The sequence below is a fragment of the Eurosta solidaginis genome, chromosome 3, assembly GCF_040869045.1.
Source record: "Eurosta solidaginis isolate ZX-2024a chromosome 3, ASM4086904v1, whole genome shotgun sequence".
NCBI classification, from domain to species: domain Eukaryota; kingdom Metazoa; phylum Arthropoda; class Insecta; order Diptera; family Tephritidae; genus Eurosta; species Eurosta solidaginis.
In genome coordinates this window covers 219,282,967-219,297,447 of record NC_090321.1, presented here as the reverse complement: position 1 = coordinate 219,297,447, position 14,481 = coordinate 219,282,967, and the positions used below count along the sequence as shown (strand labels likewise).

Genomic DNA, 14,481 nt, shown 5'->3' with positions numbered 1-14,481 from the left:
TCAATAAAATTCAGTCTAAATTTGAAAAATTAAATAAATAAATATTTATTTTCTTACATTTAATGGAACATAAATTCGCGAATTAATCGAATGTTATTATATGTAAATTATGTTTACTGCCATAGCATCTTCCGGTAATGACTAAATCGGAGCTTCAGTTATCAGTGGCTTATGATTAATAGGCCTATCTATATACCCATGCGCGGTTCTTGGGCCGGGGGGGGGGAACTGTATTTTGTATCGACTGTAATATATAATACTAATCTACATAGTAGTTTCTTATCACAACACGACTTTTTACTAATTTTAAATTTTTCTTGCTTTTTTACGTTCTAGGGGGGTGGGGGAGGACCATTTTTTTTAAATATATATAGGGATAACGTAAAAAAGCAAGAAAAATTAAAAATCAGTAAAAATCAGTTTTGTGATAAGAAACTACTATGTAGATTAATATTATATATTTCATTACAGTCAATACAAAATATAGATCGGTAGAAACTTCACAGGAACACTCTGCGGGTTGCTGCGAAGCTATCTTGCAAATTTGAATAAAATCGACGGGACAGTTTCGGACATATGAAGTTGAACCACTGTTTCGTAACAACTCTTGAGATTTTAGAGATATGCTAGTTATCAACATGAGCTCTAATGGTACTCAAGCCCAAATGCTTCTTGGGTATATTCGACGCCATTTCGACCCCATTATTTGCTAGCATGCGTAATGAGTTTGTTCGTGTGCCGTCTTCATTCATTTCCATTGCAATGTATAGTTTTTTTTTTAATGTTAACTGGTCGCAGACGTAGCCAACATACATACAAACTACAAATGGATATTGTTTTCTTGGCCATGAAAATTAATTCAATTATTCTGATTTTCCATGTTCCCCCATAACAACAATGTTTTTTGAATGTGTGTATTTGTTTTAGAGATCAATATAAACCGGTAGCCCGGGTATTCCTCGGCTGTATATTAGCCAGTAAGGGAGGTAGTATCTGATTTTTTGGATACGTAAATAAAAGTAATATCTAGAACAGAAATAAAATAATAAAAAACATTTTTTAAATTAAACGCTTTTATTGAAAACAATACTTACATGAAGTAATAATAATACTAAAAGCTAGAAAATAATTAGGTAGGTCCTAGGTACTAGTCATCACACTCCTCATCAATCTAGGGCGTTGATCGACAATTAAATAAAAGCGTTGGGCGCATGAAATTTTTAAAAATGTGAGTCGTAGCATAACCTGATTAAGGTTCAGTTAGTCTTACTTATGAATATCAATAGAAATTTTACGCGTCCAACGCTTTTGTTTAATTGTCTGAATAAAAAGTGTTTAGTCTTTATTTAATTGCCTATTATTTCTTATTCTATTTAGTTCATTTAGTGACACATTATTACAAGGACTCTTTCCTGACAATTTATTACAATCTAAGTCCTCGATTCATAATCCTTCCAAAGACTTTACTCGACTCTGCGCCACGTATGCTTGTCCCTCCTCGAACTCCAAAATATTTGAATGTCACTTCTACCGGACTGCATGTAATATTTGTTCCAAATATGAGCCAAATCGGACATCATAGTCGCTTTCTATTCATATATGTATTATGTGTTCCAAATATGGACCAAATCGGACCACAAATACGATTTTTTTGAGTATCTCGATCCTTGCACCACCTAGCGGCGATTTTTTTCATAGTTCGCTTTCTATTCATGTATGTATTATGTGTTCTAAATATGAACCAAATCGGACCACAAATACGATTTTTTGAAATATTTCGATTCATGTGCCACCTATCGGAGTTTTTTTTTCTTATTGCATTGTCATCGTATTCTGAACTATATTCCAAGTTTCAAGCTTGTAGCTTATCGGTAAGTTACTTAAATTTCAAATAAAAAATTCGTGCCGGCCAGCCAACTAGCCAGCCAGCCAGTCAAGTCAAGCTAAATAAAACCGTTTAAAAAACATTGATTTTCGTCCCTTAGAATCAACATAGCTTACTGGATTTTCATGTGTCCCGTACAAATAGACGCGTGTCACGTACAAAAAATGTCAACATTTTTCTGTTAATAAGATGTTAATAAGGGATCTCGCTCAAACTGGCAAATGCCTCGCAACCATACAAAAATCGCAAATAAAACGATTTTTTATATGAGTCGGCGAGGTTTACGAGCTTTCATGAGTTGCTCTAATGGTTGTAACAAAAATAATAATATTTTTTCGATAGTTTTTGGATTGTAATGCAAACTTTTCGAAATTTCAGGTACTATTAAAATTAGAAACTAAGCTTAGACACGGTTATCCGGTTAGTTCATTACCAAAATTAAATCACCTGCCCTAGTTCTCTGCTTGTACAGTGGCATGTGCGGCCATTCGCCTTCTTGTCGTTTAGCGGCTCAGCTCATTGGCCATTTACAAATATGTTTACTTATCGTATTTCTTTTTAAATTTGTTTCTTCTTTATTTTTGATAAACGCATATTGTGCATACATACATATTAGTTGTTATGCGGGGATGAGTGAGCATGGGTTTTTTTGTTTGTAATTAATGCCAAGTGCATGTTACCATTATGCTGTTTGTGGTTCAAGTGCCTCTGCGATTACGTGTAAACACCTTCGCTTATCGGCTAGTGGCATTGATCAAATTATAACAGTTTATGTAGTATTTGAAGCTTTTAGATTAAAATCGTATCTGAATTTTTCGTGTAATTTATGATACATATTCGAAATGTGTAAGATAAAGTTCAATCGATTTATTGATGTATGGCCCCTCAAAATACAGGAGTACAGGCTGTCGGGTGTATGACTAGTCCACTTTCACTATCTTGTTGTAATCACAAGTTAAAATTTTTATATGTATTTAATTAGCGAGCTTTGCTCATATTGCTTTATACAATGGTTTTTGTAATTGATATTAGAGAAAAATTGTAAGTTTACAAACGGCGATGGTTACTAGGACATGTTTCTGAATTTCACTTCTTCATCAGCTAGCTTTTCGGGAGCTGAGCGTTGAACTCGAATCTCCAACATTCATATCAGTGCAAGCCTTTAGCTGCTAGCCCGAAAAGCTAGCTGATGAAGAAGTGAAATTCAGAAACATGTCCTAAGTAACCATCGCCGTTTGTAAACTTAAAATTTTTATTTAGGTTATGTATAACATGTCGACTATCGGTTACCGTTTCTAAAACGTCCTATCTCAGAAAACGTTTGAATAGTTAATGCTCTATTTCAGAATTTTTTTTAAACAATATCTGAGATAGGCCGTTCTTCAAACGATTTCTTAAATAAGGCGATTTTGCAAAAAAAAATTTTGAAAATGGCGTTATGTAATCGTTTTCTGAGAAAAGACGTTTTCGAAATGGCAGCCGAGATAGAGTAATATCCACTCAGCAGTCGATATACAAACAACGTAACAACGTATTTTTTATCTCAATATATGAATTTATTGAAAGTCAACAATTTATTTCTTATTGCTTTAGAATTATTATTACTACTATTCATATTAAATAAAAAAATATATAAAGTAAAAAAAAAAAAAACAAACAAAAACAAGTAAGGACGGGACTTTCATGAATGGTGCTGAACAATAATCTTATCCCGTTCGTAGTCTCCAAATAATCGCATGCATAAGATAAGAAATATATAGTGAACAGATGTACATACCTAAACGATTTTTAAGATAAACATAAAAAAAAAAAATGGGAAAAAACCCCCTAATCTGAACGATCGGTTATATGGGATATATATTATATGTATGTATGTATGAATGTATTTATTTGAAAATTTGTTCCCAGCACAACAATTTTGACAAATTATTTAACAGTGCTAGTCATGAATAGCATGAGCTCTAAAAATTGAACATTTATAATAATAATAAATTAGATTAATCAAATTAAATTAAATATAACGGATAATAGTGAAATATTTATGTATGTAAATGTAAATCTTAAAACTAAATAAAAGTAATTAATAAATATTAAAAGACAGCAGTAGTGATGATAACATTTGGCTGGGTATAGATCAAATAGTATTTAACAAATGAAGAAAGAAGACACAGAGAAAGGAAAAGGACTTAGAAATGAACATTTTAACAACATCAATTTTAGATCCAGTTTAAGAGTCGTTAAAAAATGATGTTAGCTCTTTTTTGAAGTGCAGAGCATTACTTAAGAGTCGAAGACTTGTAGGTAGGGAGTTCCAAAGAGGTATTGCAGTAACAAAGAATTGGCGCTCAGAGGTTAACGTGCGGTATCTAATGTGCTTAAGAAGAAGCACCGATCTTGATGATTGCAGAAAAATAAGCTTACGATATAGATAGTCATGTGTATCAACTTATGGAGGAAGGACAGTGTTTTGACTTTTAAAAGATTTTCGAAAGAAATGTTTAGCAACCTTTCAGCATGTTTTGATACGTGGTCAAGTCTTTTCAACCCATAAACATATCTAGCAATGTTGTTGTAAACAACATTTAGTTTGTTCTTGCACAGATAGTCACAGTTTGAGTAAATCACACAACCATGGAGTAGCGTAGGTATTAAGTACGCTTTAGCGAGAAGTAGTCTTATGTGCAAAGGCGTGAAATACTGTGTTAACCATAGTGTACGAAGCATTCCATACACTTTTCCAACAGTTCTAAAAATATTACACCTAAGTTTTTCGCCGTATTATATATAGCTCCGATCGAAATGATTTTTACAGGAAATCTGCTATGATATATTAGAATAAATATCACCAAGTTCACCATTTTTATATTGGAAATTAAGGGAGAAATTGCCAAAAATCTTCCTATCTGAACGATCGGTTGTATGGGATATGTACTATATATAGCTCCGACCAAAGTGATTTTTTCAGGATATCGTCTATGATATAGAATATATATCACCGAGTTTCACGTTTATACTTTCTAAATTGCGGCAGGAATGACCAAAATCGTGTTATCTGAACGATCGGTTGTATGGGAGATATATGTTATAGTGGTCCGATCATACCGGATCCGACAAATGTCTAATATAATCCAAAAATACATCCTTGTGCCAAATTTCATTGAGATATCTCAAAATTTGAGGGACTAGTTTGCGTTCAAACAGACAGACGGACGGACAGACGGACATGGCTATATCAACTCAGTTCGTCGCCCTGATCAATTCGGTATACTTAATGGTGAGTCTATCTTCTATATTTCTCAACGTTACAAACATCGGACCAGAGTTAATATACTATTTTATGTTCATGAAAGTTATAAAAATAGAACAAAACAAAAAAAATATAAAATAAAAAAATATATAAACCAAAACAAAATATAAAATAAAAAAAATATAAAATAAAAAACATTTTGTAAAATAAAAAAAAATAAAAAATATATGAAATCAAAAAAAAAAAAAAAATACAAAAAACAACCAAACGTCGAACCGTCGTGTGTTGACGTTATTTGCGTATCCGAAACCTGGTTTAGATCTGAAGTCAAGGACGCCCATTTTGACATAAAAGACTACGTACTGTATAGGATGGATAGGAAGGATAAAAAGGGTGGTGGTGTAGCTATATATTGTAGAAAGTATCTTAGGAGTCGGTTAATATCAGGTATATCTGATAGCGGTACTGAGCATTTGTTAGTTGAAGTGTCTAGTCCATTGTCCAAAGTTCTTTTATCGTGTGTTTATAATCCTCATAAATATTGTAGTGTTAAGGAATACTTTACAATGTTGTCCTCAGTCGCTGTTGATTTTACTGATATTATTATATGTGGAGATTTTAATGTAAACCTTTTATGTAGTGACGTATATAGCAACCGCCTGTTAGACGATGTTTCCGGTGTTGGTCTTGGTGTAGTTAACATGTCTGTTCCCACAAGGTTCGGACAAAATTGCTGTCCTAGTCTTCTCGATTATTTCATTGTGTCTGATGTGTCAATTGTTCTAAAGTTTGATCAAATGTCGTTTGCCTCGGACCATGACCTAATTTTCTGTTCGTTTGACATTAAGTTTAATGACAATGATATAGCTTCTAGTCCGCCCCATTTCCCAGATTACCGAATGCTGAACGTAAACAATCTATTAAATGACATTGCTCACATTAACTGGTCGGTTTGTTGGGGTCTAAGCTCGGTACATGAAAAATTAAGATTTTTGAATGGTATCCTGGGAAATCTCTATACGGCTCATGTTCCGGTACGTACCTATCTGGGTAAACCATCTTGCCCTTGGTTCAACAGATCAGTTCGAACAATGATCATCAAGCGTAATAAAAGATACTCCGTTTGGAAAATGAACCGCAATGAAACCAATTGGCGTGAATACAAGCTTGTCCGGAACGAGACCACTGCTATTATAAAGCAAGAGAAGTGTAAATATTTTAGTAAAATGTTGGACACATCATTGCCGAATCATGTTTTGTGGTGTAATTTAAAACATCTTCGTGTACATGTAAGTGACAGTTCTGATTGTTCCCTCTGTCCCGACCTCCTAAATAATGCATTTGTTTGCCGCGTCTCCCCGTCTTGTGTTAGTACTAGTATCCCCTCTTATACTTCCTCTGACGTGCCTGTGTGTTGTTGTTGTTGTTGTTGTAGCAATGCTCGCCCCACCTAATAGCAGCGACCGATCACAAATTGTCATCAATATCCTCTAACGGGAGTCCAAGGAAACTTGCCGTTTCAACAGGGGTGGACCATAAGGAAAGGGGTGTTAGGGGCGTTGGTTCCACATTACAATTAAATAGATGGTTGGTGTCATGTGGGGACACATTGCAAGCGGGGCATGCATTTTGTATGTCGGGGTTGATTCTGGATAGGTAAGAGTTTAACCTGTTACAGTATCCAGAACGAAGTTGAATAAGAGTGACACGCGTTTCCCTGGGGAGTATGCGTTCCTCTTCCGCGAGTTCTGGATATTTTTCTTCAAGTACTGGATTCACCGGGCAATTCCCGACATAAAGGTCCGACGCCTGTCTATGGAGTTCAACAAGGACCTGCTTGTGTTTTTTCGCTTCATACGGCTGGGTTCTCAGGTGCCGTATTTCCTCAAAATGCTTACGGAGATGACTCCTTAGGCCCCTAGGCGGTGCTGGTTCGTCAATCAGATGTCTGTTGGGATGCCCAGGTTTCTGGGTATTCAACAGAAACTGTTTGGTCAGCATCTCATTTCTCTCCCTGATGGGGAGTATTCTCGCCTCATTATGCAGATGGTGTTCTGGGGACATAAGAAGACAGCCCGTGGCGATTCTGAGAGCAGTATTTTGGCAGGCCTGTAGTTTCTTCCAGTGGGTAGTTTTTAGGCTTGGCGACCATATGGGTGACGCGTAGCACGTAATCGGCTGGCTAATTGCTTTGTATGTGGTCATGAGCGTTTCTATATCTTTTCCCCAGGTACTGCCAGCAAGGGATTTGAGGATTTTATTACGGCTCTGAATTCTCGGAACAATTGCGGTTGCGTGCGCACCAAAATGTAGATCCTGATCAAACGTCACACCCAAGATTTTGGGGTGTAGGACAGTCGGTAGCGTAGTGCCATCGACGTGGATGTTCAATATGGTCGACATTTGGGGCGTCCATGTTGTAAATAAGGTCGCGGAAGATTTAGTCGGTGACAATGCCAGGTTTCGCGAGGCGAAAAAACTGGAGAGATCAGGGAGATAGCCGTTTATTTTATTGCATAGCTCATCGATCTCTGGGCCTGGGCCTGTGGCCATTATTGTGCAGTCATCGGCGTAGGAAACGATTGTGACTTATTCCGGTGGTGAAGGTAGCTTAGATATGTAGAAATTAAACAAAAGTGGGGATAGGACACCACCCTGTGGCACCCCTTGTTTAATTCTCCTTGGTTTTGATGTTTCGTTTCTGAATTGCACCGATGCCTGCCGACCACCCAGATAATTTGCGGTCCACCTTTTAAGACATGGGGGAAGGGTAGACCCTTCCAGGTCTTGCAGTAATGAGCCATGGTTGACCGTATCAAAGGCTTTTGATAGGTCTAGCGCTACGAGTACTGTTCTATGGTGGGGGTATTGATTCAAACCGCAATTTATCTGGGTGCTAATGACATTTAGCGCGGAGGTAGTGCTATAGAGTTTTCTGAAGCCATGCTGATGAGGGGCTAGCTGCAAATGTGCTTGGAAATAAGGGAGCAAAATGGCTTCAAGCGTCTTTGCCACTGGCGATAGGAGAGATATCGGACGATATGACTCACCTACGTAAGCTGGTTTCCCAGGCTTTAGTAGCGGGACCACCTTGGCCATTTTCCATTTCTCGGGTATGGCAAAGGTGGAGAGAGACAGGTTGAAGACATGCGCTAAATATTTGAAACCCTCTTTCCCTAGGTTTTTAAGCATCGGCATGGCTATGCCGTCTGGGCCCACTGCTTTGGATGGTTTAGCGCGACCAATGGCGTCCTCAACCTCTCTAGCGGTGATGGTGATTGGTGACGCGCTGAATTTGTGTTTATGTGCGTGTCTATTGGCTCTCCGTCTATCTTTGTCGACCGTAGGATGCATTATATATTGTCGGCAGAAGCGCTCGGGCATTTTTCCGCATCCGACAGCACCTTATCGCCAAAGGCGATGGAAACTTTGTCTTTGTGCTTAGTCGGATTCGATAGGGACTTTACGGTGGACCAAAGTTTACCTACACCGGTAGAGAGGGTACAACCTCTTAGGTGCTCTTCCCATTTCGCCCGCTTGTGTTCGTCCACAAGCAATCTGATGCGTTGGTTTATATCCCTTATTTGGGGGTCGCCTGGATCAAGCTGTCTTATAAGGTCGCGTTCCCTCGCTAAGCTCGCGGCCTCCGCCGGGAAGTGGGGCCGGATTTCGGGAATTCTTCCAGCGGGAATGAAATGTGTCGAGGCGGATTCAATGACCTTACGGAAGGCACGCTCCCCTTGGCGGGCATCAGTCGGGATAGGGAGGGCAGCAAAGCTGCTGTCTGTTGCAGATTTATATTCTTCCCACTTTCCTTTTTTGAAGTTTATGAAAGTGCGTTTTTCGGTGACGATGAAGTCGGCGGTACGCTCGAACGAAATAAGTATGGGCAGGTGGTCGGATGCCAATGTTACCATCGGCTGCCAGTTGACGCAGTTTACGAGTTCTGCGCTCACGATTGAGATATCTGGCGAGCTATGACAGCTTCCTACCATACGTGTGGGGGCGTCTCCGTTTATTGTGCAGAACGTCGTTTCTTCTATTTGATCCGCCAACATCTCACCCCTACTGTCCGCCCGCAAGTTTGAATGCTATAGGTCGTGATGGGCATTTAAATCGCCTAAGATAATGCGATTGTTGCCAGTGAGTAAGGCCTCGATTTTAGGGCGGTATCCACTGGGGCAACAGGTGACAGGAGGGATGTAGATGTTGATGATTTCTAGATTTGCATCGCCTGACCGGACAGATAGGCCTTGACGTTCTAAGACATTGTCCCTGCGGTCGATGCCAGGATCAAATATATGATATTGCACAGAGTGGTGTATAATAAACGCGAGGCCGCCTCCATTTCCGCTCTCGCGGTCCTTCCTGTGGACATTATACCCAGAGCAGGTCTGCAATGCAGATCTTGCTGTGAGTTTAGTCTCTTGAATCGCAGCAATGCGGATGTTGTGCCGCTTCATGTAATCTACTATCTCCGTAATCTTCCCAGTTAGTCCATTACAGTTTAACTGCAGAATTCTGAAGTGCATGAGGGGTGACGCCGCCACTCTAGGGGTAAGTAACGGGTGACTACGCCTAGGTTGTGGAAGGCCAGGACGCAATTGCTGTTGTGGCCTTGGGACTGGGCGCCCTTGGGCAAGCATTGGGGTACCCGGATGATTTGGGTTTGCGACCTGGCAACATGGCGCGATGAAACCCGTCGAGGGGTTGCCGTCGCGGAGACCAGAACATCTAGGAAAGTGGCACCACCCAAGGCAGGAGCTGCATTGAGCGGATGTCGCAAACCTATATATTCTGTGCTGGCAGACGGTGCAAACGGAGGTAGGGACTAAGAGTCTGTTTCCCTGACCTGCACGATTGCTGGCAGAAAAGAGGGGGGGGGGGGGGGAGAAGAAGACGGGGGCAGGGGCTGATGCTCAGCATTGCTACCAGCTCTACTACGAAGGTAGTAGTTATGAGTGGTATCAGCTGTTTGAGTTGTTGGCGCCGTGGGGCGCGAGCAGCAGCGGGTATTTGTTGTGGCTTGCTGAGCAGCGAGGCTGTTGGAAGGTAGTGGAGGGGCGCTTAGGCGTAGACTACGGGACGCCCTTGGGCGTGAGCAGCAAGGAGCCACAAAAGATTTATAAAAGTTACGTGGACGTCGGGTTTTGGGATCAAGCCTAGAACAACCTGTCCGATGCAACCATCCCTTGCACGAGACACACTGAACAGAGTATGACCGTCCTAAAAAGATTCTTTTCTGGCAAATGCAGCAAAACCATTTCTCAGGACCGGGGTCAGGAGACGGACCCGGATTGGGTTCGATACCTTCCCGGAGTAAGAGAATATGTAGCAGTCCTGCTGCAAGGAGCTGCAGGGAGGATGACAATTTGTGGGAGGGACGAAACAAATTAAATGGGGTCACACTGAAATGACAGTCCTTGGTCGGGAAAAATCCCGAGTCGCTCCGGTACATAGAGCCGACTGCCTTGGGAAGCGGTGCCTGTGTGTCGAATCTTTGAGTTTAAAACTGTGTCGGAATATGATGTGGCTAGATGCATTTACAATATAAAATCGAATGCAATTGGTGAGGACAACATACCAATTAAGTTCGTGAAATTGATTGAACCTTACATTTTGCCAACCCTCACCCATATCCTGAATCACAGTATCACAACTTCATGCTTCCCTGATGGGTGGAAGGTTGCCACGGTTCGACCCATCGCCAAAACTAAGTCTGCATGTTGTCCCAGTGATTTTCGGCCAATAAGCATCTTGCCTGCTTTTTCAAAGGTCTTCGAGATATTGCTGTTCGAACAAATACTTGACCATATTAAAAAGTTTGCCCTCTTGTCCCCATATCAGTCAGGCTTCAGAGCTAGGCACAGTTGTTCCACGGCTATACTAAAAATTTTAGATGACATTAGGGGATCCTTCGACAAAAATCAATTGACTTTACTATGTTTACTTGACTTTTCAAAAGCGTTTGACTCGGTGAATTATGACTTGCTTTGTATGAAGCTAAACAACTACTTTGGTTTTAAGGATTCCGCAACGCGTCTCATGCGGAGCTATCTGACGGGTAGATCCCAGCGTGTCAAAATGGGCTCCGAAGCGTCTAGTCTAAAACCGTTACTCACTGGGGTACCGCAAGGATCTATTTTGGGGCCGCTACTATTCAGTATTTTTATTAATGATATTTTCTATGTATGCCAGCATGTACACATGCATGCTTATGCTGACGATATACAGCTATATCTATCCGGGAATCACGAGGACACAGGTGATATATGCTCGAGGTTGAATAGGGACCTAACATCCATTTCTGACTGGGCGACGAAAAATGAACTATGCCTAAATAGTGATAAATCGAATGTGCTGCCCATAGCTAAAAAGCGAATAGATTTTCAAAATATACCACCTGTGTACATTGCCGACAAAAGCCTAAAACTAGTACCCAAAGTAACCAATCTTGGTTTCATTATCAATACTACTTTGACTTGCAACGACCATGTGAACTCTGTTGTTAGTAAGGTGTATTATGTTCTGAGGAACCTGAGAATGTCTGCAACCTTTACCCCCGCTAACATTAGGAGAAAGCTTGCCATACAATTAATTATGCCGATAATTTGTTACTCTGAGCTAGTGTACAGCAAGTTAAGTTCCCAGTCTGCACACAAAATTGATGTAGCATTCAACCATGTCACCCGTTATGTGTTCGGATTAAGTAAGTTTGACCACATATCTGGTTGGAGATCGCGTTTGTTGGGCTGTGAAATTTCTAATTACCTGAAAGCCAGAAACTGTATTTTTCTCTATCGACTTATTAATTGTAAAGAGCCAAGCTACTTATATGATAAGTTAGTTTTCCCCAGATCTGCCCGAATCAACGATTTAATAGTGCCAACTTATAACTATTTAACTTCGGCCCGGCTATTCTTTGTCAATGCTATTCGTACATGGAACTCTATTCCAGCACCTATTCGAAGTAGTCTTAATAAAAGCAACTTTATAAATATTATTTATACTTATTTCAGTTAACGTAAATATGTATATCTGAGTTTTCGCTATCTACAATTACTAGTCAATGTGAATGGGCTTTCCCACTATGTTATTCTCAAAGTGTAATAATTTATTTATTTATTTATATATTAACTATAGGTGCTAGTTTTAAATACAATTTTCCTATTATATTTTTTATTTATAAATTTGAGTTTGTTATTAAGTTTGACATAGTTCGACTTATTTTATTATTTTTATTATTATAAGAGTTATTCATCTTGGTTGTACTATAAAAGATCCTAGATCTTATTGTACTAATATCTTGTCAATAAATACATACATACATACATACAAAAATAAAAAAAATAAAAAATATAAAATGAAAAAATATAAAATTAGAAAAATATAAAATTAAAAAAATGGAATTAAAAACTAAAAAAAAGTAATAATAAAATAAAAACTAATAAAACAAAATATAAAGTAAACATAATATAGTGTTAGCAAAAAAATGAATCACAGAGTAAAATATACATAAATAAAATATCCAACAACATACATAAAAAGTGTTTCATAAAGAAGTACATATATATATAAAAAAATATATACTTGAAAAAATAAGTAAAATAAGAAATAAAATTAAAATGAAAAAAGTAAAACGATTATAATTAAAAAAAAAATAGATAAAATAAAATATATATGTATATTAATTAAACAAAATGAAACAAAGTAAAGCAGGTAAAAATGAGAAAAAATTTAAAAAACATAAAATAATATTGGCGGGAAGGAACCTACATGTTTTTTGCCGACTCTGAACAGCATCTGCAAGGCAGATGAGTTTTCACTACGAAGCTTTTCGAAAAAAAAAAATATATATATATATATATATAATTTCCCACTACCACTCTTTTTTTTAGGGTAGAGGAACGTTTTTCCCACTACCAGTAAATAGTTGAGTTACAGTGGAATTTGCTCACTTCCACCTAAAATTTAGTGGTATTGGAATGCTTAGTAGACTGGGTCGATTTATTAACCGATATCGCGCCATTGATTTTTCGATAGAATTTGGGCTCAGGAAAAAAAGTTCCAAAACGCATACCCAAAAAATAATTTTCGAGCCTGCAAAAAAAAAAAAATGACGAAAGGGTAAATTTTTCAACCAAAACACTCCCCGAAACCCAAAAAATATTTTTTTCAAAAAACTGTTATCGCCAACGTTTTTACAACAGCTTTTTGAAGAAAAAAAAAATTATTTTGGGGTTTTGGGGAGTGTTTTGGTCGAAAAATTTACCCTTTCGTCATTTTTTTTTTGCAGGCTCAAAAATTATTTTTTTGGGTATGCGTAGTGGAACTTTTTTTCCTGAGCGATATCGGTTAACTTCCGTCCATACAAATCGACCCAGGTTAATGCTGAGTGTACTAAAAATTTAGAACACTGTGCCCGACTATGTTTATGAGTAGTACACGCATACAAAAAACCTTAGTATTATTTTGCATTCATATTAATAAAAAATATTTTCTTTGTCTTCTAATTTTAGGGTGATTACATTAAACACCCCGTCCTTTATGAGCTCAGCCACAAATATGGTTTTACCGATAATTTACCCGAAAGTGCACTGCCCAATCGTCTCGAAGAAATCAAAGAGGCGATACGGCGTGAAATTCGCAAAGAGCTGAAAATTAAAGAAGGAGCTGAAAAATTGCGCGAAGTAGCTCGAGATCGACGCTCTCTTAACGATGTTGCGTCAATAGTAAAGAAAAGTAATAGCAAATTGGCAGAATTGAAATCGGAATTGCAAGAATTAGAAAGTCATATTCTATTAACGCAAGGCAACACCGTGAGCAATGGAAGAGGTATGTTACTAGTTTAAAAATATCTTGGAATAGGTTTATGATAAGATTAAGATTATTCTTTCTATGGATCTCGAAATTGGGTACACTAATAAAACTGTTTTCCAAAATGGAAACGGTGTTTCGACATAAGATTTTTGTGCTCAAAACAAAGAAATTTTCTAAAATCAAGGCAAGGTGAATCTATATAAGGTGATGGCAAAGCGAACTCTATTAACTGACATATTGTATGAAAAATAATCGAGAAGAAGCAATCAACTGTTGGGATAACAAAAAACCTAGTACCGAATTCGCCTTAAGCCAAGGACAAAATGTGAATAAAAAACAAATAAATGAAAAATAAAAGGAATCGAAAAATTCAAAGCGAATCTATACAAGGTGATGGCAAAGCGAATTCAACCGATTCGCCGGGTAGAAGAGTGTCAAGTCAAAAGAAAATTTTCATTGACTTTGATTAACTGAGATATTTTTGTACCCAGGCTTTGTATGGAAAGTAATCAAGAAGAAGCAAACAGCT

At 38.2% G+C, this 14,481-nt stretch overlaps 1 protein-coding gene across 12 annotated transcripts in view; it reads left to right on the top strand.

The window, feature by feature from the left end:
• The window catches only part of Pkn (serine/threonine-protein kinase N), a 278,814-nt gene that overhangs the window by 170,547 nt on the left and 93,786 nt on the right, over positions 1-14,481 (top strand). For all 12 annotated transcript variants that reach the window (XM_067775179.1, XM_067775177.1, XM_067775178.1 and 9 more), the window contains one exon: positions 13,652-13,967. In XM_067775179.1, coding sequence (XP_067631280.1) covers positions 13,652-13,967 — 316 coding nt within the window. The remainder of the gene's footprint in view (positions 1-13,651; positions 13,968-14,481) is intronic.